General features: G+C 45.0%; 1 protein-coding gene across 1 annotated transcript in view; it reads left to right on the top strand.

The window, feature by feature from the left end:
• The window catches only part of LOC144797995 (mucin-3A-like), a 149503-nt gene that overhangs the window by 103220 nt on the left and 19223 nt on the right, over positions 1-27060 (top strand). Inside the window, exons 7-9 of the mRNA XM_078668791.1 lie at positions 11282-11341; positions 17058-17220; positions 18624-18791. Coding sequence (XP_078524917.1) covers positions 11282-11341; positions 17058-17220; positions 18624-18791 — 391 coding nt within the window. The remainder of the gene's footprint in view (positions 1-11281; positions 11342-17057; positions 17221-18623; positions 18792-27060) is intronic.

The raw sequence follows: 27060 nt of genomic DNA, 5'->3' as shown, positions 1-27060 counted from the left end.
CTTGGAAATATGTGAGATGGTGCTCTGGCATGAGCTGAGCCTGTCTGCAGCTTTCGGAACCATGTCCTTTAGCTGTTTCATGATATTGCCATACCATATACTCTTAAGTGCATTATAATCCTCGCGGTTAAATGCTATCTTAGGTTTGGCTTTATCAAAACATGTCAAGTAAGGTGTCATACGAATTGGAATACTACCCCCTCGCCAGTTCTGGCGACGGGGGTAGCATTCCACCCTTCTAGAGGGACACGACATGTACCTAGCCTGAACCCCGGTTAAAGTTAAACAGAGCCTTAGCATCTCAAAATGGATGCTGCCACCACAGACACAAGTCTGACCTCCTGCTGCTGGGAGTCCTTCCAGCGAGGGCAGCTTGGACAAAGGGTTTCCTGCCTGGGGAGGTGCTAGCACCACTCCAGACAGGATTTTGTGTATTGGGTAGGACAGGGCTGAAAAGAATCAGACATGCCTGGGGCACACAAGGTGTCCCTGTGCATAGGCCAGTTCAAACCGGTGCTGGGGCTTTCCAGCCCCAGTCCTGGCGCGAAACTGGACAAAGGAAAGGGGGTGTAACCACCCCCCTTCCTGGTTCCACCCAGAGGAGGGACCTAGTAGGTGATCCGGCCCCCCAGATTCGAATAAGAGTGGGAGCTGTGTCCTGAGACTTCAGATCATCCTGAATCAACTTGAAATACAGAAGAAGACTGGACTTCGACATTCTGCTGCACAGAAGACGGAAGAGAATCTCCCTTGTGGCCAAGGAGTGACCACCCTGTGAACACAGGCACCAACCAGCAACTCGACGTCTGCTTTGCCGCCGCCTCCCGCCAGAGCCCGAGCCCAGAGCCTGACAAGACCCAGACTCCCAGACTTCTCACAGCCCGATCCACAGTCCCTGCAAAGAAGGGACCCGTGGAGGCACTGAGAGACGTGGGACCGGACATCTTGGAAGACCCCCGAAACGCTGACTGCGCAGCATCAGAGGCACCCTCGACGCTGTGCTTTGGGGTTTGAGAAGCCCCAACCTCGAGCAGCCCTTGCACCAAAGATCAGCCCCCCAGCATCTCTACGATCTGCGTGGGGCCCTTTTGCATCATGCCACTCAACGCGCCTAACCGTCCACTTGCCACGCGGCTAGTGGCCATCTTGGAGACGAAACCTACAACTTTCACTGCGGGTCTGGTTGCTCCAGACTTGCCCTTGCTCCTGTAAAAAGGAGTACCTGCTCTGACCTTGCTGGTCTGAGTAACAAGCCTTTTTTGATTCCTGCGTGGCTTGCATTAGCCAAGGCCTGTTTGCTTCTATCAAGTCGCCGACACCGCCAACAGCGAGAAGCCTGCGTGACCACAGCTCGTGACCGACTCCTGGACGTCTTCGACCCCTCGTGTCCACGTGGCTGCAGAGAGAAGCTACACCTCGACGCCTGTTTGCACCCGACTTCGCCTGGTTCCACTCTGGTTTCACGGTAGTCACGGGCTAGTGACTTTGAACATTGTCCCCTCTGCTTTCAGGTCTTCACCTCTTCAGATCCACCCTTGGATCCACCGGAACTCTTCACATCGAGCCGCCTGCAGCATCTTCAGCTCCAAGCGTGACGAAACCCGACACTACTTCGACCCTATGCACCCGCTTCCTGTGGGTGAGGTAACTCAGCTCCGCCGGTGTTCCCACACTGGTACACACCTCTAGTGTCTGTGTCTCAAGTTTCAGCTTTCTAGGTCACTCGGAAGGTTCCTTTATAACTAACTTTGTACTTTTTACGCACCATTGACATTGCATTGGTAAAGTGTGCACTTTCCGCACTGCTCCCGAGTCCTGCGGGCCTTTCCCGACTTCTTCACTGCTAGTCCCGAACAGCTCCAGCGATTCCCCAGGCCCTAGGCCTCTTCACTTTCCCCATAGTGGTTCTTATACCACTATTTTAGTATATGGTTTAGGTGGCCCCTAGGGGTCATCCATAATTGTGCAACTTTTGTGTATTTAAACTGTGTTTTGTTTTAACGCATTTGCTTCTGTGCTCATAAAGAGTATCAGGGATATTTGTAGTAATAAATCTATATATATTTTCAATATATATCTGTGTGGTGTCCTTTCATTTGGTATTCAAGGGATTGTGTATGGTAAAACAGCTTGCTTCACATGCCTTTACAGAGTTTAGCCTAAGACTGCTTAGTCCATGCTACCCCTAGGATAGCTTGTCTATAAGGTTGACTTTACAACCTGCACCATAAGGGTTGCTTGGCATGATACAAGGTGATCACTAGAACTAGTGAGCATCATATATCAGGCCAACTTCTCACAGCTACAGTTGCCATGTAGACATAAAAAGGGGTAATCAGGACACAGTCTTCCCAGATTGTTGGCTCTAACACCTATGCCTCCTTTCCTTACTTGACTTCTCCCATACACCCCATGTTCCCACTTGCCTATAAACATGGAAGGATTACTTGAGATACGTCGTTACAGATCGCTGCTCAATGAAGACTGACTCATCAACTTTCCTTTATATGAGCCAAGTCCCTGCTTCTGGGGATACGTGAGTCCTCCACTAGCGCTCCATATCATTTTTTTTTTTTATTTTAAAAGTTTTATATAGCGCTGGCTAGACCCGGAGGTATCAGAGCGCTTTACATGAGCATCAGATCATAGTTACAGGTTACATCGTTACAAAGGTTACACAGTTCTTAGAGCATGGCAACAAAGTTACTTGTACGGTCGAGAAAAACAATAAGCACAAATACGTAAGGGGAAAAGAAGGCAAGGTGAGAGATTCAGGGGGGGTTGGAGTAGGGGAAGTAGACAGATAAAGAAGGTGGGAAAGATGAGGGGAGGGGGAATGTGAGAGACACAGCATGGGGAGAAGAGGGGAAGGGTGACGGGGACACAAACCGGTGGACAAGTCAAGGCAACGTCCAAAGTCCAGTAAGCTGTGATCCCAAGGGAAGTGGTATCCCTTCCCTATCTCTATTGCGAGAGGCTCCCTTTACCCAGTGGACTCTCTCAGAGAGGTCTCCGAGACTCCAAGGCCTACATACTGGATCCTTCCCCAAAAAGGGAGAGGGGGTGCTTTGGCAAGGGGTGCCATACCATACCTCAAGTGTGAGTGGCTCCCTTGGTGCAGTGGACTCACTCAGCGGGTTCGCTGAGACTCCAGAGTATAAATACTGGATCTTTCCCCAACAAGGGGAGAAGGAGTGCTTAGTCAAAGGGCACAAAGGACAGGGGGTAGGCAGAGTAGCAGGCAAGGGGAGAGAGGATAGGGGCTAGGGAAGAGACAATAAGGAGAGACGAAAAGAAGTCTGCCTAAAGACCGACTGGGTAGGTGACGACCAAGGAGGGAATCCAAGGCCCATCTCCCCTATAGCTAAACCAAGTAGATGACAGGTGAGAACCAACCTCTGGCTTAGTAAAGACATAAGGAGATTGCTCAGACTGCAAGCATAAACACAATTGTAGTCTTTGTGGTAGACATTTGTGTTTGGGGTGGTGGCAGAAGTAGGCAGCTTAAATTTCTGGCCGGTCCATTGGCAACCCAGGAGGTGGAAACACAATGAATTGGGAGGTGACCATTGTTTAAGTAAGATTGCCATGGGCAATACTGCAGTAAGGTAGCAGTTTGTCGTTGAGGTTTCTCGAGCTTTCCTCTAAATCCATGCAGTCTCTGCCGCTCTTTTCAGTTATTCCAGGTAATGCTGATCAATAATCCAATGCATCAATGCTAGACACATATGTTTCACTCTCAATGGCAATGAAGTGGCCCTGAAGCATTTTTAAGACTCATATTTTGGATCGGATAAATCTTTACTGCCATTTAATCTCATGGCATTGCGTATAAAAATGTATTTTGATTTGACAATGAGATCTTAATGTCCAATGCGTAAATATAGACCAGGGGTGTGGAATTTAATAAAATATCTACTTGTCCATGGGGCAGGTTACTTCATAAATCTACTTGTCCTGTAACAAAATACACTTGACCCTTTGGTGCCATGTAGTGCGGTGACACATTATGGCAGCAATCTCACTTTATAACAGCTCTGATATAACCTTTCTGATTACGCCAGGGCTCATACCATAGTAGTGTTTGAATACTTGCAATCCCCTTATGTTGCCACGTTTCTGCAGATCTACATACTGGGGCCGAAGGTAATGGTAAGCAATAGTTCCAGGGTTAGAATGCCCTTTTGAATCTGTGCAAACCTACTAACTTGCATGTTTTAATGGTTTTTAATAACTCTTCTCTCATCTTTTCCCATACTGATTATCTTTTACCATGCATGAGCAAATCTACACATGCATATTTGCTCATGCTAAAAATGCAGATCATAAATATTTTCTAGGAGTACTATTTCTTGTCCTACTTCTGAAAATTCTTGAGAATTTAAGAAAGCCGTATAGCTGCACTCAATGCAAGGACATATACCATGGGTGCACTTTTGAGACTTTCTTTAATAATTATGGCCCTAATTTGGTGTTGTGTTTACCGTGACCTTTTGTGTTTATTAAAATGTTGTCTGTCTCGCTCTTTGTATTGGCTGGCTTCACAATGAGTGACAGCATACTGCTCTTTCACAGGGATCATTTCGGCACACAAAGTAGTTTTGTTTAGAGCCAGTAACTACTGGGGCAGTGTGTGCTTTTTAAGACCAATTTATTTTTGTGCTTTTGCCAATGTTTGTTGTAATGGTGAGGGCCTGGAAGCTCCCACACCAATATGGTTTTACAAAAACCATCCCAAAACAAGTTACACATTGACAAAACTAAAACGCTGATGTTACCTTAACTGCAGACAGGGGCCTTCCCTGATCCATATTGTGGTACTGCAAACTGGCAGCCAAAGGGTTTGTGCTGCAGGGGGTTGGGCCTACTTGTCCCAAGGACAAAATACACATGAAAACTTGTTGCCCTTGACCCCAAACAATATGTCCTGGGCATGGGGCTATAGGAATTCCACATCTCTGATAAACGTTTTGCTGGTCATGATATTGTCTTGAGCATCAATCCCTTTTCCTATGTTATTACTCAAATATGGCTCTTTGGATAAACCTCTATATATCTTGCAATCTATATCACAATCCATCAGTGTGAAACACTGAACACGGTTGGGCTTTTTAGAGTTCTTTACAATACTATGGCCATTATTGTAAACTGCTCAGTAGTGTAAACTGAGCAGAGTTTACAATACTGGTAAACTCACCTCAGCAGAATGAGCTAAGTTTACCAAGAACTCAGCTCAATCGGAACCCTCGCATTACCCAATAACTCATATTTCCCTTAATCTACAATCAACTTTTCCACTTCTTTCTCACCACTGTGGCTCTATCAGAAATGCTACCAAACAAATAACGTACCAGCCTAAAAGTAATGTGTTAAGGAAGTCACTGAATACGTCGATCTTAAACCTACCAAACTTGCTGACTCTCAGTCTTTCTATGATATGACCAATCTCTTTCTTCAGTATAGAACACTTAGGGCCTGATTCACAAAAGACCTTCTCTCTAATGACAGAGGCCCCTCAGTCATGGCGGTGGGTCCACAATCATGGTAGGTCATCTGAACTGCAGTTTTTGAATGTGGTGGTCCTGCTATGAATGAGGCCCCCCTGCCACGACTGTAGGGCCTCCGCCACAAGTTTGGAGGTCCTTTGTGAATCGGGTCCTTAGGCTCTCACATCCGCGCCCACCAATATGCCTCTAAGCAATCACTGAGAGCTGGATCCACCTTTTCCCTCATGCCTTGCAGCAACCGCAAAGGTGTTGGAGTAGCTATTCCTTGTAATTGATTACTCCCGCCCAACCCTGATCTTATATCACTTTTACCCCATTCTCTTTAAAATACCATTTCACCTCTCTCAGCACCCTGTTGAAAACCAACACTGTGGCTCTCTGACACACTCTAGGTGCTACTGGATTGTAATTGTATTGTAATTGCATTAATATAGTGCTTACTACCACTGCGCTTTTTTCGGTGAGTAGCACGCTACTCTGGGACCTATATAGGATTAGTGGTGAATAAGTATAGAGAAATATGAAAGTAATTTGAGTGGTGGATATGTTAGTAAGTTCTTTGGATTGAGAAGAATAGAAGAGGGAAAAAGTTTTCATTTATATAGTGCTTGCTACCCCTGATGGGGTGTTGAAGTGCTTTTTCGGCAAGTAACACACTACTCAGCAACCCATAAAGGATTAGTGGTGAATTAGTAAAGTGAAATATGAAAGTAATTTGAGTGGTAGATATTTTAATCGGTTATTTGGATTATGAAGGATAGTGGAGGGATAGAGGGGAAAAGGTATGCATTAATATAGGGCTAGCTACCCCTAATGAGGTGTTTAAGTGCGCTTTTTAATGAGTAGCATACTACTCGGGAACCCATAAATGATTAATGTTGAATTAGTATAGTGAAATTTGAAAGTCATTTGAGTGTTGGGTGTGTCAGTCAGTTATTTGGATTGCGAAGGATAGTGGAGGGATAGAAGAGGGAAAAGGTTTGCATTTACATAATGCTTGCTACCCGTGATGAGGTGTTGAATCGCTTTTTCGGCGACTAGCACGCTATTCCGAAACACTTGAAGGATTAATTGTGAATTAGCATGGTGAAATATGAAATGAATTAGAGTGGTGTACATGTTAGTCTGTTAATTGGATTGAAAAGGATAGTGGAGGGATAGAGGAGGGAAGGAATTTGACATTTTTTTGGGGCAGCTCATTACAGTAGGAGGAGGTTTGGGATGAGTAGAATGGAGGTGGATGGGGAAGATTCAGAGGTAAGGGTTTAGAAAGGCTTGTTTGGGAGATCTGAAAAGTAAAAACATGTAAAAGATTATTCAATGTGGGGTAGAGTAGGGAAGAGTCTAGAAAGGGTTTTTTCGGGGATCATGGTACCGAATGAGGTTTGAGGTGAGACAGAGAGTTGAGGTAGAGGATATATTGAGAGCGGATCTTACTTTGCCTTCCTCTGTAATGTTATGGGAGCTTTCCCAACCGCCATTGTGTTGAAAAGGCCATTCTCTTCCACCCCTCTGATACATACCACACTCCTAAAACCAGCCACATCATCCTTCCAGCTCCACTTTCCGCGCTCACATTAGCACATCCATGTGAGAACTTGGCCTGATCTATGATGCTCATTAGTTCTAGTGATCACCTTGTATCAGTCCAAACAACCCTTATGGTGATTGGTTGTAAGTCAACCTTATAGACCAGCTATCCTAATGGTAGCATGGACAGAGCAGTCTTAGGCTAAACTCTTTTGGCATGTGAAGCCAGCCGTTTTACCACATATAACCCCTTGAATACCAGATGAAAGGACACCACACAGGTTGTTATGAAAATAAACAATATATTTATTACTAACAAACACCTCTGAACTCTTTATGAGATCACAGGGCTAAGCACATAACAATACTCTTAAGAAAAATACAATAAGTCGCACAAATTACAATGGTGCCCTAGGGGCTCGACAAACCATATACTAAGTAAATGGTATAAGGAAATCGATAGAGGAAATGAAGATGCCCAGAGGCTGTAGGATCGCTGGGACTACACTACCCTAACCTTAGGTAAGTAGCAGGAGGCCCACGGGACGCGTGTGCAGAGTGTGAACTCACACGCGAGATGCGAAACAAAGTCAATGGGCAGAACAAATTACAAAAAGGTAAGTAACAGGCAGTTCTGACTAGTTAAGACTAAAACGACTGGATATCTGGACACTAGGAGAGTCAATCTACCTATGAGCCCCGAAATGCTCTCGTTACCTCACCCACGGGCTGCGGGTGCATAGGTGTGAAAGTGTGTCGGGTTTCCGCGTTGCAGTCAATGGAGCCTTGAAGAAAGATGCTGCAGGCGACCAGGAGGAAGATGTCCGGTGCGATCCAAGGGTGGATCGAGGAAGCAGAGGGGACAGTGTTCAAAGTCACTAGCCAGTGACCAGTGTGGAACCAGGAAGGAACCAGATGCTGTCGTCGCGATCAGGTGAAGAGTGGACGCTTGTCTCTGCAGCCACGTGGACCAGGCGGTGTCTTGGATGACGAGGATGGAGGTATGAGCTGTCCCACGCAGGCTCTCGCTGTCGGCGGTGTCGGATCCCGATTTGGATTCAACAGGCCTTGGCAAAGGCTACCCACGCGGTGAGTGGAAACGGTGTCTGGTGCGGACCAGGAGGGTCCAGCGTGCTCCTCTTTTGGAAGGGAGCAAGGGCCAGTCTGGAGCAACCAGACCAGCGGTATGAATTTTGTGGATCGTCGTCTAGGAGGCCACTAGCCAGCCGGCAAGTGACCAGACAACGTGTCGAGCAGCAATCAAGCAAAAGGGCCCCACGCAGATCTCGTGGATGCTGGAGGGCTGATCTTCGTGCAGGGACTGCTCGGGGCTGGGGCTTCTCAATCCCCAAAGCACTTGGTCGATTTTACCTCGGGATTCGTGCTGGAAGCGAAGTGCAGTTTCTCCAAGATGGCCGGTCCCACGTGTCTCGTCGCACCCACGGGTCTCAGCTGTGCTGCAGGTGTGGGTAGAGGTCAGAGAGGTCTGGGAGTCCGGGTCTCATCGAGCTCTGAGGTCTGGTTCCGGCAGGAAGGACGACAAATTGAACCGCTAGGACGCTTGATGGTGCCTGCAGGTGCATGGTGGACACTCCTTGCCCACAAGGGAGATTTCTCCAGTCTTCTGTGGAGCAGAACGTCGAAGTCCAGAGTTTCTTCTTGTAAAGTTGTTCAGGATAATCTAATTTGGAATGGGACCAGCTCCTACCTTTATCCTGCTAAAGGGGGCTGCACTAGTGACTAGGTCCCTCCCATGGGTGGGACCAGGAAGGGGGGTGGTTACACCCCCTATCCTTTGTCCGGTTTTGCACCAGAGCTGGGGCTGGAGTGCCCCAGCAACTGGTTTGAACCGGGGTATGCACAGGAACACCTTGTGTGCCCCAGGCATGTCTCATTCCTTTCAGCCCTCCCTACCTCAATACACAAAATCCTGTCTGGGGTGTTGCTAGCACCTCCCAAGGCAGGAAACCCTTTGTCCAGGCCTCCCTCGCTGGAGGGACTCCCAGCAGCAGGAGGTCAGACTTGTGTCTGTGGTGGCAGCATCCATTTTGTGGGGGTTCACAGTTACATACATGTCGTGTCCCTCTAAAAGGGTGGAATGCTACCCCCGTCGCCAGAACTGGCGAGGGGGTAGTATTCCAATTCGTATGACACCTTACTCGACATGTTTTGATAATGCTATACCAAAGTTAGCAAAGTTAGCAATAACCACGAGGATTATAATGCACTTAAGAGTATATGGTATAGCTTTATCATTGAACAGCTATAAGGACTTGGTTCCGCAAGCTGCAGACAGGCTCAGCTCATGCTAGAGCACCATCTCACATAATTCCAAGCACTCTGTCTTCAGGATTGATAAGGCCTGCCATAGGAGTGACTGATAGGAGTATATGTGTTCATTTTGGGGTTAGATATAGGTATACTATATCTACAGCAAAGGGTGATTACACCACCTTGCCCCAGCTGTCTTACCAGCCAGTTGTGTCTGTTTAGATGGCCAGCCAGGGGTGGCATAATACATGCTGCAGCCCCTGGTAGGCCTTGGGTACACCTATGCCCTGGGTACCTAGGGTACATTGTACAGGGGCTTATAAGGTGTCCCAATACCGATTGGTAAATGCACCTAAAGTACATGTGTGTCAATTTAGAGAGAGAACAGCTAGGCTGTGGGTCTGATTAGCAGGCCCACAGCCAGGGAAAGTCGTAAACCAGTGAAGCAAAAAGCAAAAATCTGGGGTGACCATAGGATTGCAGACCCTACTCTCCTACAATCCATGCACAAACACCACACATATTCATCAACATACTTTGGGACTCTAACTTAAACTTTGGCAAGAATGCTAGGTCTGAGCAAAATTGTAACTGAACGAGCAAAAAACTTTGCAATTTTCTCATTCTCATATAAAGCTGAAATTCGTGAAATTTCCTGACCTTTTTACCTTATTCTGCATAACTTCTTTTACTCGACCCCCGAATCTTGAAGAAAAGCACTTATGACATAACGATGGGAAGCCAGTTTCCACAGAAAATACTTCACTAAAAGACAATCACTCAGCACCCAGCTTAAAAATAAGTGACGCAACCTACCATCAAACCATATTTGCTACAAAAGCACAATTTTGAGAACGTTTTGTTGAATTCCACAAAATCTGTAAAGAAAAAGTTATGAGATTTCGCACCCCTAAAACATCTTGAGCCTCATTTATGAAAAGTGACGCATCGCTGCGTGAAAACAGCGATGCGTCACTTTTCACTGCGTCCTCCTTGCGACACCAATGATGCGTCATATTTACAGTATGACGCATCATGTCACAAGGAGTTACAGATACGTCAGTATTTCTGACGTATCTGTAAGCGCAAAAGTCACGCATTGCTGGGGTGTGTCACAAAAGTGACGAAACACCAGCAATGCTTCCTTTCACATGGGGAAAGCCCCATGTGAAAGGGCTTGCGTCAGTCTTACGCCTGCTGTGAGGCAGGCGCAAGATTTTGACGCAACAGCATCCTAAGAGTGATGCAGTGAAATCTCATAGATTTCACTGCGTCACTATTACGAGGCTTTTGGTGGGGGAACGCCCCCCTCTGCATACATTATACCTGACGCACGTATAATGTAGCGCAGGGGGTTACAACGTGACGCATCTGCTTAGATGCTTCACTTTGTAAATAGTGCGCAACAGGATGCATGTTTTACGCCGCCGATGCGTCACAAAAAGTGACGCATCGGAAGCGCAAAACTGACGCAGGGGCTCATAAATGAGGCCCCTGATCTCTCTCAACACTAATCTGACCACTCAGCCCTGGACACGTGATCCACTCTGACCAGCATATTTGAAAATGTTAAATAAAATAAAATCCCGTTTGCCTCCAACCCCAATTAACTGTCCCTCCCTATTTCCAAAAGGACATTTCCATCTCTTTCACTACCAGCTTTGCTCTGCTAAAACCCAACCATCGTTCAGTTTACACTCTACAGATTACATCTTGCCAAAGATACTATCTAATATTATTGTTCAATATTAAACATTTGTGTGAAAAATATTGTGCGGCTAAATAAATAAATAATCATACATTGAAGTCATCATTGTTTTCAAAGCAACTGAATAATACAACCATATGTTTGCGAAACATTAGCAAAAAGTTGAAAGCTGTGAGCATTATCAAGTATGATCAATATGAAATGTTTACAACCTATTTACAACAAAATCTGACTAATGCATTTTTTCCTTTCTTTTTTTTTCCAGAGCGTCTGAAGTTTGCAGAAAATAATTACACTCTCCAAACAACCACTCTGAACCTAACAGGTAAGAGATTACATAAAACAATTACCTAGTGATCCTTGTTTAACAACCCTGGAGGCACGGATGGCCATAAGCGGGTATGTACGGGAACCCGTGCCGCCTCCATCTTTGAAGACAGTGTGCTTACAAAGCAGGCAATGACTTCATAGTGAGCTGAGGGGTCGTGTTTAGGTGTGTCCTCCATGATAAATAGCTCAGTGGGTAAATGTGCCTCTGCTGACATCAGGATTGAAGTTGTGACAGTTGACTCATGAGAACGCACATGGGACTGCACAAGGTGCCTTCAAGAAACAAAATCTTACATATTATAACAATGATAAGCAATAAACACTTACAATTCATAGTACTGATAACTCAGATAAGTTAATGTTTTGTCATTAGACCCGCCCCCAGCAGGCAGGCATCAGACATGTTATTTACATCCAATATATGCAATATAAGGTGGATTTGTAGAGCGCTTATTGTCAACCATGAGGTCAACGGCGTAGCTAGACCTTTGCCCGCCTGTGGCGGTCCCTGTGTTTCCCGTCCCGTGGCGGCTGCATGTAAGAGCGGGGGGGGGGGGGCAAAGGTGGGGGGTGCTGGCGATTCCTGCGTTTGCCGTCCGGTGATGGCCGCAGATAAGATCTATGGACCCCCCCCACACATACATCTCCTTGCTACACCACTGCATGAGGGGATCCAGGCGAGTCAAAAATAGGTATTTTCTAAATGTTTCCAGAGATAATGGAAGGAGAGAGCTTCCGACATTAAACAAATTCCAAGTAGTCCATATAGGTCCTGCTTGTTTCCAAATTGTTCTTTCTGCTACCAGTGAAGCCAATGTCAGGGGTTTTTAACCATAACTCCACTTGAACCACGTTATTTTAAAGAACATTTCTAATTGGGTTATGAACAAAAGAAGCCAAAGCTTAACAACTTTTTTCCTGTGAAATGGAAATTTGTGTTCTCTTTTTTGGATGATTTACTGCTTCTCCCCCCCCCCCCCCCCCATAAACCATCCCCTGTGTGCAGCCAGGATTGGTAACCTGGGCTTTGCCTTCTGTGATGTCCTATGTGGAATCTCTTGCCAGACACCCATACACTAAACCCTTGGTGTGCATGCATAGCAGGACCTGTCCTTTGACGAGCCCCTGCATGCAACCTCCTGCACGCTGAACCTCTGTGCACAGTCTGTAGTAATGTGCTGTGGCGTTGGCTTCACGCCGCACTCTAACCGCACTGCACACCCAATCTCTGCTGAACCTGAGTCCCAAAAAACATGGCAGGCATTGCGTAGATGGGTAGTGGGAGCATTTCCTGATGCCAGGGAGGAAGTGAAATGAGTCCCAGTGGGGCAGATACTTCCCCTTCAAAAGTATTAAAAAATAAAAACACCCTCAATTTTTCTCACAAGATTTGTGCATCTGAATTCCAGTCTACAGATCTGCACATTTATGGACAGATTCACGAATTTTATGAAAAATTAAACTTTGTTTTTGTTATTTTTGCAAAGACTGAAAACAAGTAAACCAACAAAAAGAATCACTGGAACTGTGGATTTCAAAAACCTTGAATGTTTGCTTAACTTATGCCTCTGCAACAAAAAACCTAACTCTTACCCTGAAGGCACTGCTCAAGACATAACATTATTTATAACAATAAAAAGCAAGGCTTAACTACACTACATCATTATATAATAATGTCGATATTGAGGAAATTTGTTATGTCGCAAGAGATTTTTAAAGGAGATTTTTGAGGTTTATATATATATCATATATAGATATATGTATATACATATATATATTGTTTACCACACCAAACTTCCAATTAAAGAAGGCGCTGACTCCGTGAATCTAAATGCAAACGGTTTATTTTACAATCAGTTTCTGCTCAGACGCGTTTCGGCGGCTTCCTCCCGCCTTGTTCACTAACAACTGCATTCTAGATTTTACGACATATATACATGTACAAGCTGTCATGGGTTCAATTAACAAAACACGTTTGTACTGGTTGTTTCTATGGTTTCAAAGGCTACACCCTATGTGATGACGTGGATAGATAAATGACTTGCACATTTAAAGTAAACATGGCAGTCTGTTTTCACTTGTTGTCAAAAATAATTTTTAAACAGGTAAACTTTAAACATTTCAATATGTGCTCATAATCCATCTTATGAACACGGTGTTTTAACTGTATTAAAAGTAGTCACCTAACATCACTCGCTATACAATTACCGAAATTGGATGCATTGTAAAATTTGTATTCATGTCCCGTGTGATACTCTGTATGTCTGCCCATACATGTTCCTGTATTCAGCGTGATTGGCTCAGGGCCGTGCAGTCCTTAGTGACATAGCATCTCATTGGGCGCTAGGACGGGAGTGAGGAAGCTGGCATCCGACTGCTGTGGTCTAGTTCTCAAGCCCGACCCGGTAACTTGCGTGCAGGGCATACTACATAGTAAGTATATATTACCAGCTCACTGTACACTGTTAGCCACTCATAGGCTAGTGCCTATTCTGTATTTAGGTACATACTGATAACCATTCATACAGCGGGAGGAGATCAACCGGGACTCGTACAGAAATGCTCATGTTGATGCCTGGTGACTAAAATAAAAGGGTGCAGGAAATAAAGTGATATGTACAATACATCAGGTGTGCCCATACCCATTGTGACATGTGGGGTGTATTTACAATAAAAACGTGAACAGCAGATGTTTAAAGGGTACCCGGAAAAGAAGGGGGGCATGAGGCTGTCGGGGTTATATGTGGACGCTAAGGGCTTCATCCGCATTCAGGCCTGAAGGGATTTTGGAGTTTAAGAGGATGATATATCTCGACTCCAGGCGGCGTAAAGCTAGTTTACGATTGCCGCCTCTGACATTTCTGGGGATGCTGTCTATGACGAAGTACGTCAGACCTTCTGCATTGCCTCCATGAATCTCATGGATGTGTCTTGCCACTGGATATGTTTGATCTAAATTGGCGATTGCCCTCAGGTGTTGTAGGATTCTCACATGCACAGGGTGGATGGTGGACCCTACGTATTTTTTGCCACATTCACACGTGAGCACGTACACAGCAAACTCAGTCTTGCATGTGAAATGTTCCCTGATGGAATAGGGCAGTCTTCTGAAGGGTAACTCGACATTGGTGGTGTTTATGCCATGGTTGCAGGCTTTGCATTTGCTGCATTTTTTGAAACCCTTCTGGGACTGTAGCCAGTTTTTTTGCTTCTTAATGACCGGTGCATCGCAGACAAGCATTGATTTCGCTTTTCTAAATGATACCAAGGGTCTCTCGCCTACTGTGCTCCCTATGGTTGGATCATTATGGATTAATGGCCAGTGCCTTCTTAAGATTTTTCTGAGGTTCGAGTGGTATCGATTGAAACCAGTGATAAGCCTAGGGGATTGTCTTTCCTGCTTGTCTCTGCTCGTGTCTGGCACCACCGGGAACAGTAGTTCCTGTCGAGTTCTTGTGCTGCATTTTGCTTCTGCTTTTTTGCATGTCTTGTCTATGTACCCTCTTCTTTGGAGTCTCATGAAGAGGTTTTGTTTGGCATCTGTGAGTCCCTCATTTGTACTACAATTACGTGGCATCCTGAGACATTCAGCATACGGGATTGATTGTTTCAAGGGTGTGGGGTGGAAACTGTGGGCGTGTAGGATCACGTTTCCTGCTGTAGGTTTACGGTAGGTACGTGTTTGTATCTTATTGTGTTGGACAAACAATTCTACATCTAGAAATTGTATTGATTCAGTGCTAGTGTTGCAGGTGAATTTTAGATTCAGTACATTCTCATTCAATTAATCTGCAAAGCTCATTGCACTTTCCACACTGCCCTCCCACAAAATAAAGATATCGTCAATAAATCTCTTATATACAATCACATTGGTTGTCATGACTTCTTGGTATAACGTCCATAGTACCTGCTCCTCCCACCAGCCCATATGCAGATTTGCATAGCTGGGGGAGAAGCAAGTACCCATGGCTGAACCTTGGACCTGTTTGTAGTGCATTCTGTCAAACATGAACGTATTGTTCGTGAGGCACCACTCAGTCATTTCCAGTAGCATATTTGTATGTTCGAATAAGTTTATAGGTCTTTTCCCCAGAAAGTGTTTTATGGCATTCAGACCATCCTTATGCCTAATACTGGTATAGGGTGCCTGGACATCCAATGTCATAAATAGGTACTTCTCCTTCCATTTGACATCATATATCTTTGTTAAAAAGTCTCCTGTGTCCTTTATATAAGCGGGGAGTTTTTTTACTTCTGGTTGTAGGAAATGGTCTATGAAGACACTAGTATTCTCAAATAAACTCCCTATTGCAGATATTATTGGTCTTCCAGGTGGTATTTTGTCATTTTTGTGTATCTTAGGAATTAGATACATTTGGGCAGTAAACGGATAAACATTTTTAAAAAATTCAAATTCTTTTTTGCTCAGCAGGCCTTTCCCTCTCCATTTGTACAATTCATTATGGTATTTCTCCTGTATACCTATAATGTGTGTAGGACTGATCCTTGCATAGCATTCTCTGTCCTGTAGTTGACTGAGCGCCTCTTGGTTGTACATTTCTAGGGGCCATAGCACTATATTTCCCCCTTTGTCAGACCACCTAACAACAATGTCAGATCTTGCTTTTATTTTTTCCATTAGGTCATTGTATTTACGTGTGTGGTCCTGGTTTTCCCAATGTTGTTGCTTGGTACTTAAAATGGAGAGTTCCTTGAGGTCTATATATATATATAGTTTTTAAATTCAATTTTCTAACCATATTGTCGCTGTAACCTTTGTCCCCACTTAGTGAATCGCCTCAAAACCTTTCAGACAGCAACTGAATTTATTGCAAAACTAGTTTTGAAAAGTTTGTGAAGATTCGTCAAGCAGCGCCAAAGTTTTTAGCAAAACAAAAAATATCCCAGCATTTTATAGCATTTTATCCCAATTATACACCAATTCCTTCAGATATTTGCCTAATGTAATTCACACATGATTTTATTTTTATTCACTGTTTAACAACTTTTCTTCTTCTCTTTTGTAAAAGAAAGACTCAAAGTGCATTAACTTTTTGAAGTCTGTTGTTTATGTTGTCATTGCATCACATGATTGTTTGTTTTAAGTATACTGCTCACAACAAGATTACCACTCGTGAACAAGGGGTTGGTCCCCGAAACGCGTTGGGTCTTGACAATCAATTTTGAATAAATCACCGCTCATCAAACGATTGTGTCCACGGCGTGCTGTTTTACTATCCAGGAGGCTGCGCATTTGGAGGTATATATATATATATATATATACATATATGCAGTGCATTCTAACAAACAGCAGTGACATCAAAGCCCCAAAGTTGGATGTGTAGTAGTCTTTCAGGCTCCTCTTCATCTCAGTTTGAAGTCGGTCTTCATGTACCTTTGCCCATCAGTGATGTCAGTGGCAGGGTTTGGCTGTGCTCTGGGATTGGACCAAAGGGGCTGAGCTTTGGCCCCCTGTTATAGGGGAATGGTGGTTGCATGCAAACTGAAGGTGTGAATTTGGGGCAGTTACGGGAACCTGGGAAACTTTGGTGATGACCGTAGATGTAGGTTTGGGACAGTCATGGCTCCTGAAGTTGTGGCCTGGTAAAGGTAAAGACATTGAAGCTGTGAATCACTGTTGCCCATTGAACCACAGAGCTGCTACAGAGGTGGTTATGCCATGACTGAAGTTTTGATTCTTTCCATTTTAGGCTTTTGCAATGCTCGCGTTCCGCAGGGATTTGGAAAGTATTACTACTTAGTTAATAGCTCAAGTGGTCTGATCTGCGCATCCAACTGCAGTGGACTCAACCCGCATTACTACAAATGCTACAACGGAGAGTGTTTCATCAGTAAGCCAGGACCTGAATGCTTGTAAGTCATACCATAATGTCTTCATAAGAGTGGAGTAAGCACAGTAAAATTTACTCAAGGCACAGAATACCTCCACTGGCCATGGATGAGCTCTCTCTCTTGTGTGTACTAGAGTCATGGAGAAATAAGCGATTGCACATGCAAGTGGGGTTTTCTGGATATATGACAGCACATCCGGTGCATGCCTTAAAGTGAGACACTTTCCTTCTTGGAACTGTAGAGGATAGCAGGCAACTTCCTCCTTAGTTCTCAAGAGTTGACAGAAGCCCTTATGGCTTTGCATTTGCTTCTGAAGGATTGCATGGAGGAGTGAAATCTTATAGTGGGAGAGGTGTGGCAGAGCAGCAGTCTCCGCGGCATGGGGCTCACGGTTCGATCCCCGGCACCCGCAGCAGCTCGGCTAGGCATCATTTGACACCAGGCAAGAGCCCACTCATCTCTCTGATGGCCCCCCAGCATTTGGATACCCTCAGGGGTGATAAGTTGGTGCTTTACAAATGTGGAATTATTATTATTATTATTATTATAGGCCAGGACTGGGTGCCTTCCCTTCCACGCAGGAGCAGGTTGTGGCACTTAGTAAGTCTCAGGGTTGCAGACCAGGTTCCCTTTCTTCCTCAGAGTGTGAGACGCAGTATATCGAACAGTCCCTTGATAGGTTTCTACCATTTCACAGAGCAGCAAGTTAGTAAGGAAAGTAACTCTTAAAGTACCAGAAGCATTGTCTCTACTTACACAGAGGAGCATGTTTTGGCACATCCATCCCCAGACTGACATGGTGTGCTACTGAGTAACTCAATCAAGTGTTTGTGGGGTGGAGAGGGTGGCGCAGAGGAATTTTGCAGTCCCATTTTGGTGGGAGTAACGCAGAATAACTCCCCCAGTTCAGTACCGGTTGGGATAAAGGTTTTGAGTCCTAGGTTGGCTACCTTCTCCTCGTCTGCAGGTGGTACAGAACACCTTTCACAACTCAATGCCTGAGAGTGTAGCATAGATACCCCTCGCAGATCCAAGTTTTTTCCCTTCCTGTCTTGAGTGTCGTACAAAGTACCTAGTTCAGTCCAAGGTTAGGTTTCTTCTCCTTCCAAGTGCCTAAAACACAAAACCTCAAAACATATGAATACAACAGTCCAGTTAGAACGTTGATCTTAACTCATACCCATTCCCTTCCAGGGGAGTAGCACAGAGTAACTCTTTCTTTCCCAGGGCAGAGGGCATGGTGCATGGTAACTCTTTAAGTCCCAGGTTGAGGCGCCTCTGTCCCTTTCGAGGTGCTACGAATTAACTCATGCAGACCCATGTTTGGGTTGCATCATTCCCCCTGGCTGCAGAATGAGAGTAATTCACAGGAACACTGCTTGTTCTCTGCTTCTCATACCCATGTCTCCATGTTTTCTCCACAGTTGCCAGTACTCCGACTACTACTGGTTCAGTGGCGAAAGATGCCAGCAAGCGGTTAGCAAGATTGGTGTCTACGTTGGAGTGTCGCTGGCATTAGCTCTGCTGCTAATTCTCATTGCTATCCTGGTTTTTCTAGCCTACAGATACAGGAACAGGTTTGCTACACATAGGTAAGAGATTTACTGCTTCAACTTTGTGATTTTATTTGTAATCTCTATTAGTGTATATATATAACATTTTGTTGAAGCCGCATAGTTTGTCAACTTTGCAGATTTTGGTACGCACCTAGAAAATTATTTACTAGCAGACTTCAAAGACCTATTTAATTTCTTATGTTGCCCTTTCCAGACTTATGGTGTTTGTAAAGAAACATAGGCTCTCAACAGTGCGTATGCTTGCCACGGTATGCACTCCTCATGGGTGACATATAAAGTCTGGTTGTAGTCCCATTAGCATAAAGCATAATAATTGTGCATAATGTAGTGCACACTGTGTGGGCCTGGTGCATCTTTTACTTTAACACAACTTTCAGTAGTGCAGGGTGCATTTGACGGCCTATGCTACGCACTTCCGGTGTAGGCGGCCTGTCCAATGCGTGGCCTTCCCAAAGTTGTGATTCTCCTGACTGGGGTGAATATTTTGTATTAACACCACCCATGCCTGCGAATAAACACAGGTCCGCACCATAAACTCTACGCATCTGCAAGCCTAAAGGCTTTTCAAACTCTTGTTGCACGCTTTAAGAAGTGAAAGACCCCCCTCCCCCCAAACGAAGCTCTCTCCTGCTTCTGAGGCGGTTTGGTCTGTGTTAATCTGCACTGCTATCCGGCCCGTTTGAGAACTCTATGGTTGTGCGTGCAGAACCTTGTCTTGACACTAGAGGGTAGACTTCTTCCATGCAAAAAGCTGCATCAGAGAGGCTCACAAGGTGCCTGTCAGATGGGTTTCTCTGTCATTGCTTCTGCTCAGTCAGACACTGCACTAAGCGTGTTATACCCGAGCTCTCACGTAGGCCTGCCACTTTTCTAAGCTGAGATAGTTGATTTATCTTGCGGACAATATGCGCCGAGGGTTGCGTCAGTGCACGGCGTTATTACAAAGTATTTTACCAAAATAGGTTGTGCACTACCCCTGTACTTTTTTCGCACACGCGAAGCGTACATTGCTCACGCATTCTGCAAGCCTGCATGTACACATTTATTATTCTGAGAGAGCACAAGTTTGAAAAAAATGTATAAGTACGCCATATTTACAAGCACGTAGTTAGTTAACATGTACTTTGCACCAGAGTGTTTATATTTAGAAGTGAAATACACCGAGTGTCTTATATTCAGTGGTGAAATGCATAGAATGTGTAAGTAGAGTAACAATAATCATAACTGTGTGAGACTAATGTAGAAATGTTTGGGATGAATATGAAAACCTTACGTTCTCATGTTAAAGGAATAATGTAAGAGTTGAATGTAACTCTAAAACCCAGTATTTTGTGTAGGCCTCATGGCAATTCACAAGCAAATCTAAACGTGCTGCTAAAATAATGTGAGACAAGGTTGACATGGTTCTTTCAAAATGTACTATTGAACTTAGGGTTAAAAGTATATGCTTTATAGATGTGTTATTTTAGAAACGTATGCTAGTTAAGAATGTTTGCTGTTTAAATCACGTTAACGTTTTAAGAGTGCAGGAACCTGCTGCATGTAAATCAAGTAGGCCAGAGCAGATAATGTCATGTAGTTTAAATCGTCATGTGCTCGTTAGAGGAGAGGTCGTGAGGTGTCCAGTATGGAGCTCTGAGAGTGTTTTATGGCCTAAGATATGGTGAAGTCTGGAATTTGAGGCCCACTGCAGGACGAGCTGTATGCAGGTGCGAGGGTCCTAATCAGCTCGAATGAAAGGGACTTTGTTCAGTGGCGCCTTGCGCAGGCCTGTAGGAGTTTCCAGGAATTTCAGGGGGTATCAGCGCACGGAAGAAGAAGCCTGGGAACCAAGGTCAACTATAACGAGGGTCTTCAAGAGTACCATCATGGAGTTTACCGCGCAAAGATGTACCACGTGAGGGGCGTCCCAAGGGGCTTTTCTATTGAAAATGTGATTTGGTATTAGGGAAAGAGACCCGGGAGGAGAGCAGAGCAGATGATTTTGGGAGCCTAAGGAAGCGGATGGGTAGGCAGATAGGCTGATCAGGAGAGACCCATTATCTGAGAAGAGACAAAGAGAAGTGCGTGATCTTCTTAGGAAATCACCACGGCTGACACCTAGAGGGTTAAGATCTTGCTAAGTAGGGATGTCATTTAGTGTAGTGTAGGGACAGACTAACCTTAATTTTCTTTTCTGTAATGACTTTGAGGTTGCAACTTGTATCCATTTTAGCAACCCTGATGGTATTCGAACTTGTACTTATTATTTTGTTCTTCAGACTCAGACTATTCAAGAAGTTCATGTTCATAGTGATACCGATATACCTTTTGAATCTCATTTTGAGAAGTTTGTATCTTCAGTTATCTTTGACTTTATATTAAATCTTTAAAACTTAATTTTGATCAGTGGTCATTTAGAGTGGTGTAAGTTCTTAAATTGATTTTATTGTGAGATTACCTTTTACTCAAGACAGGTACCAACGATTCAGTCGACAGGAAATGGGATTTGGTAAGATAATTAGTAACCAGTAATCCCGCGTTAGCAGTTGGTAGCAGAGTGAGGATGGTTATCTTCTTGAGGAAGGTAATCTAGAGAGGTTAGTTTACCCCAAGGCCCGAGACGTCGAGAGACGAGCAGCGGAAGAATCGTGTGCCGAAAGGTGCAGACGGTGCGAGAAAAGCAGCAGTATCGGAGAGTGAGTATAAAAAGGGTCATGCGTGAACAGATTGCGGTGTTTTGTGTTGTATTTGTATTGTAATGTCTTGCGGAGTTGAATGCCTGTAGTGTGAATGAGAGAAGGTTGTGAGCGCGCGCAACCTGGTAAACTGGTAACCTGGTAAACGGGTGAACTGGTGAAATCTTAAGTTCAGGCCAGAGCTTAAGTGGTTTTGGGTGTATCGAACATCCAGGGTAGTTGTCGACCATAGTACGGAGGTCACGAGGTACCATTGACCGCCGTGGATCCAAGATAGGGGGAGTGTAAGAGTGAGTGTATGAGTAACGGACGCTGGTCGAAAGTTACTGCGTGTGAGTAACCTATCGGAGAAGGCGATTGTCTGGAAGTAATCGGAAAGACATTTCGCCAAGTTAAGGTGACAACTACAGAAAGACTGTGGGCGTACAGTCAAAGAAAGGTGATCGCTTGGACGGAAGTAATCATTTTTCAGAGTATGAATGGGATGCGTGCATGACCGAGGAGACGAGCTGAGAAAGGAGGGGAACTGCTGCGAAGGGGGACGGGTGACGTCGACTAGAGCCGCGCTGTGATTGAGCGGTTGGTGTGACGTTAGCTAGAGCCGCGCTCTGGTTGGGCGGCTAGAGTGACGTCGGAGGAAAGTCGCGTACGGATAGGCCAGTTAGTGAGAACGGCGCTGAGATTGGTGGAATATCATCAGGAAGTAAACAAACGCGGAGAAAAGAGAAATCATGAAGTGTTTTAAGTGTTTGAAAGGGATTTTTAAACGTAAACGAAGTGAACATTATTACGGGGAAGAGGCTCCCCCAGAGGGTACGCCAGCTCATTATATGGCAACGAATGTGGGGCTGCATACGATATTGTGGATTGGGGCTTGGAATAAGCTTACGGAAGGAAATGAGGAAATGCAGTTCCCGAAGTATGGAACGTTTAAGTTAGAGGTGTTACATCGGCTAAAAGCAACCATGTCCTCATTGAAACCCTCACCTAGACCAACACAGTTTGAGGCTCTTAATGCATGGATTAAGGCTGCACACGACCGAAATTTGAACAGGCGTCAACAAAGGCTGACGCGATCGGTAAGGGCAGTGCGAGATTCCAAATGGGATGAGGAGGAAAAGCGTTGGAGGGTACAGACCATTGAGGTGGAGAAAATGTATCCGATGAGGGAGGTGTCAGGAGGAGGAAACCTCATGGAAGAAGACGAGGAAAGCGAGTCGGAGGACAATCTGATAAACAGATTGTTAATGGATAGACCACCTCCGAGAGTGGGATTGATAGAAGATAGAGGGCTCGCAAGGGAAGATGGGAATGAGATAGAGGGGTATACACCACTCCCTATATCGGAATGGACACCTAGCAAAGGCGGAGAAACACCTCTAAACAACACTGTACAGAGTGTAGTGGGAAGGTTTGTGGTGCAGAAAACGCCAACCACAGAAAGGGTTGAGTCTGTGGGATTGCCAGACGCTCTTCAAGTGCCTGTTACCATAGGACCCATAGTTTCGATCTATAATTCTGAGAGAGATAGAGGGGAACAACAAAGGCAATTGGATAGGGAAAGGATTGAGATGGAAAGGAGGAATAATGTGACGAATGCATGGAAACAATTACCAGGTTCGGTAACGTGGAACACCCCATTAGACACAACTGTCGGTCCCAATTCAGAACAGGGAGGTCCGAGAGGACCAATGGATCTAAGGGGACCGCGGCCAAGATCTTTTTTAGAGTTAAGAGCTGATTTGAGGGAATGGGACGGGTCCATAGTATCTCCGAGTAACAGGACAAGAACGGAACCAGAGTGGGAAAGCAGGGGTAACGGAACTGTATCTCATTGTGGGGCCAGCGAGAGTAGTCAGGGCCGGGAAGGCCAAAGTCAAGAGAATAGAGGGGATGCATGTCCTACAAATCAGAGAGAACAGCCGGAACAAAATACTAGGATTGTAGAATGTGAGGAAATGTCCCGTCTCTGGGGGAACGGAGGAGATGAGGCGGTACGGGCTTTTCAGAATAGGTTTAGGTGCCTTCATCATACACTTGGGGAAGACGTTCAACATTGGAGAAAGGAGAACAGCGATAGGTCCCGCCACGCCTCGAATACTCAGGAAGCACAGGGAAGTAGGGAAGAAAGAGGGAATAATAGAACCTCTTATCCTCAATCCCGTGAAACTAGCCAGGATGGAGAGAGAGAGGCTGGGAGGCATGAAGGAGTGTTTCACCACCCACCCCGAGAAGACGGAAAGGCATGGGACTTAGAGAGATGGGAACAGGGGAGGACTCCCTATAATTCACCAATACCTAAACGTAGATCTCGGAGCTGGGATGGGAGAGATGCAGATGGAGGAGCTAAATTGAGTGTCTTGAAAGCTGAAATAAAGGCAAAAAGGCTTGATGTTACCAGTTTAAAATCAGATGTTGATGAGATAATAGATGGAACATTGCCTTTGGAAAGGATAGAATTGTATGAACAGGATGAGTTATTGTTCATGGCAAAGGATATTACTAGGAAAGCTAGAGCGTTTCATGAAAAACTGACTGATTTGGCAGACAAGTATGCCGTGGATTTGTCTAGGACAAGGGCATTGCAGAGCAACCACAGATTACAGTACGCAGACCAAGATCTAGATGAGAAGAGAACTACTGGATTAAAAACACACATAAGAGAGCTGGTAACAGGGATAAGAGTGTGGAGAGAACTGGATAAATGGGAAGAAAGGTGGTCGAAAAAGGGCACGGTTAGGAGAAGTACAAATGTATTGACTCCTGAGGGAAGGGCAATGCATATGGAGGCATTCCCTTTGCGAGAAATATCAAATGGAAATTATGTACATGTGCCCTTGAGTAGAGGAGACTTAGCCGCATTTACCAACTCATTTCCGAAGTTGCGGGACAATCCAGTCGAGTGGTATAAGCAGGTAGAGAGGTTTGTTAAAATTTCGAAAGTACTGTGGATAGATTTGAACACGTTGTTTGACATCGTGGTCCCATCTGATCTGTGGACCCCTTGTAAGACTAGTGTCGAATGGCCAAATGCTGAACCATTGAGGGATGTTCGAACAAATGGACCATCTGAGATTGTCATGCGAAAGTATGAAAGGGTAATAGCATGGCTGAAAGATAAGGTACCACCACAGGATATAGATTGGGTAAAAATAGACCGAACAAGGCAGGAACCCAAGGAGACAGTTCACGAGTTTTATGAAAGATTGTTGAAAACATTCAAGCAATACAGTGGACTAGATGTAATGGATCCCAAAGACATAGGGCAGTTCGTGTCAAAGTTTGTCTTGGGGTTGAGACCTGATATTTGTTTGATGATACAGCAACATTTAATCTGTTGGCAGAACAAACCACTAGATGAGATTTTACGATATGCGAGGTACTGCAGTGACGAGATAGATTCTAAAGCCAAGAATCTAAAGGAGAAATTGATGGTGGTGCAAATGCAGTCCGCTGGGAAGGGTGGCCAGCAGAAGCAGGGGATGGGACGAAAACCAAATGGTCAGAACAAGGATAATGAAGAAGGGCAGAGACCTAGGATAGACTTTGCCACTTTAAAGAAAACGACAAAGTGTCATCTGTGTCACCAGGTGGGGCATTGGCGACGCGAGTGTCCCTTTAACCCTGAAAACGGAGAGCAAGAAGTAGAAGAGCAGGTCCAAGAAGACCCAGTGCAAAAAGTGACAGTCCCAAGCAGTAAGGTGGCCAAAGGGGGGACTTCGGCTCCACGGGCCCAATTCCCACAGCCACCGAAGATAGCAGCTGGAGGAAAGGTCTTTAAACAAATGCCTCTGTTTATCGAGGAAGAAAAATGTTATTACATTGATCCATTGACAGGACAACGGGTGAGCAGTGAAGAGGACTGTACCCTCGGGGCAGTTCTAGAAGTGGATCAGAGAGGGCCATTTGTTGAGGCAGAAGTGGCAGGGTGTCCCACTACGTTCTTAGTGGATACTGGGGCTACTCGTTCGACTCTGAGATCAGCGGTGGTTCCAGACTTGCCGATGTCAGGGGAAACAATTCAGGTGGTAGGAGTTGCAAATAAAAGAATGACTAGTCCCTTGACAGAACCAGTGTCTGTGAAAATTGGAAACCACATGAACGAACATCAGTTTGTGGTTTGTGACTCGAGTCCGGTATGTCTGTTAGGTAGGGATTTGTTATGCAAATTGAATTGCACCATATACTGCACCCCACAAGGAGTGGAGGTACAGACTACCGACGATGATGCTACCTTTAAGATGGCCAATTCAAAATTCTGTGTAGAACTATATCCTACTCTGACTGTAGAAGATCTTCCACAAGACTTAAGAGATGCAGTGGCGTCAGAGGTGTGGGATTTCACAGGAGAAGATATAGGATTGATTAAAGGGGTAGAACCGGTAAAAATTCTGGTAAAACCAAATGTTGAGTTTCCAAGAACGCCTCAATACAAATTGTCCCAGGAAACGATTGCGGGAATAAAGCCTGTGATCGAGTCAATGATACAGCAGGGAATACTGAAGGAAATCGTGGGCAGTCCTTGTAACTCCCCGATTATGGGTTTGCAGAAACCTAGTGGGAAGTTTAGGATAGTTCAGGATTTACGAAAGATTAACAACATAGTCGTTTCATGTTGTCCCGTGGTACCGAATCCATCAGTAATATTGTTTCAAATACCATGTCAAGCAGAATGGTTCACAGTGATAGATCTTTGTCAGGCTTTCTTTTCAATCCCATTGGATGAAGAGAGCAGGTACCTTTTTGCGTTTAAAATGGAAGATCGCGTTTTAACATGGTGTCGAATTCCACAAGGATTCACAGACAGTCCATCCATCTTTAATCAGTTGTTGAAGAAGAATCTTGAGAATCTAGTACTGCCACAGAACTCGGTTCTGGTACAGTACATAGATGACCTACTTGTTGCGTCAGAGACAGAGGAAGCTTGTAAAGTAGATTCAATTGCCTTACTGAATTATTTAGCTGAAAATGGACATAAGGTATCTCCGAGCAAGTTACAGTATTGTCTGACAGAAGTACAGTATCTAGGGCACAGGTTAGAAAAAGGGAAACGTAAGGTGTCCCCAGAGAGGATTGAGGCGATAATGAAAATGAATGCGCCTACAACTCAGAGAGAGGTTAGAATGTTCCTAGGAATGGTGGGTTACTGCCGACAGTGGATAGTTAACTTTTCACTGAAAGCAAAGCCCTTACAGAAACTGACGCACAAGGAGGTGAGTGATCCGGTACCATGGGATGAAGAATGTCTGGTGGCGTTTTTACAGCTGAGAGACGATTTATGTCGTGCTCCGGCTCTGGGAATGCCAGATTATGAAAAGTCGTTTTCACTCTATTGCTGTGAGAGAGAGGGATGTGCTTTGTCAGTCTTGGCACAGACCCACGGTAATGCCCGTAGACCAGTTGCATATTTTTCGGCTACATTAGATCCAGTAGCCGCAGCGTTGCCCGGATGTCTCAAATCCGTTGCTGCAACGGGTGTCAGCATTGAAAGGAGCGAAAGTATTGTAATGGGACATCCAGTAGTGGTGTATGTACCACATTCAGTTGAATTGTTAATGACCAGGACAAAGACGCAGCATCTGACCAATAGTAGGCTCACGCGTTAT

Source organism: Lissotriton helveticus, chromosome 12, assembly GCF_964261635.1.
Source record: "Lissotriton helveticus chromosome 12, aLisHel1.1, whole genome shotgun sequence".
Lineage (NCBI taxonomy): Eukaryota > Metazoa > Chordata > Amphibia > Caudata > Salamandridae > Lissotriton > Lissotriton helveticus.
This window is presented reverse-complemented; position numbering and strand designations above follow the sequence as displayed.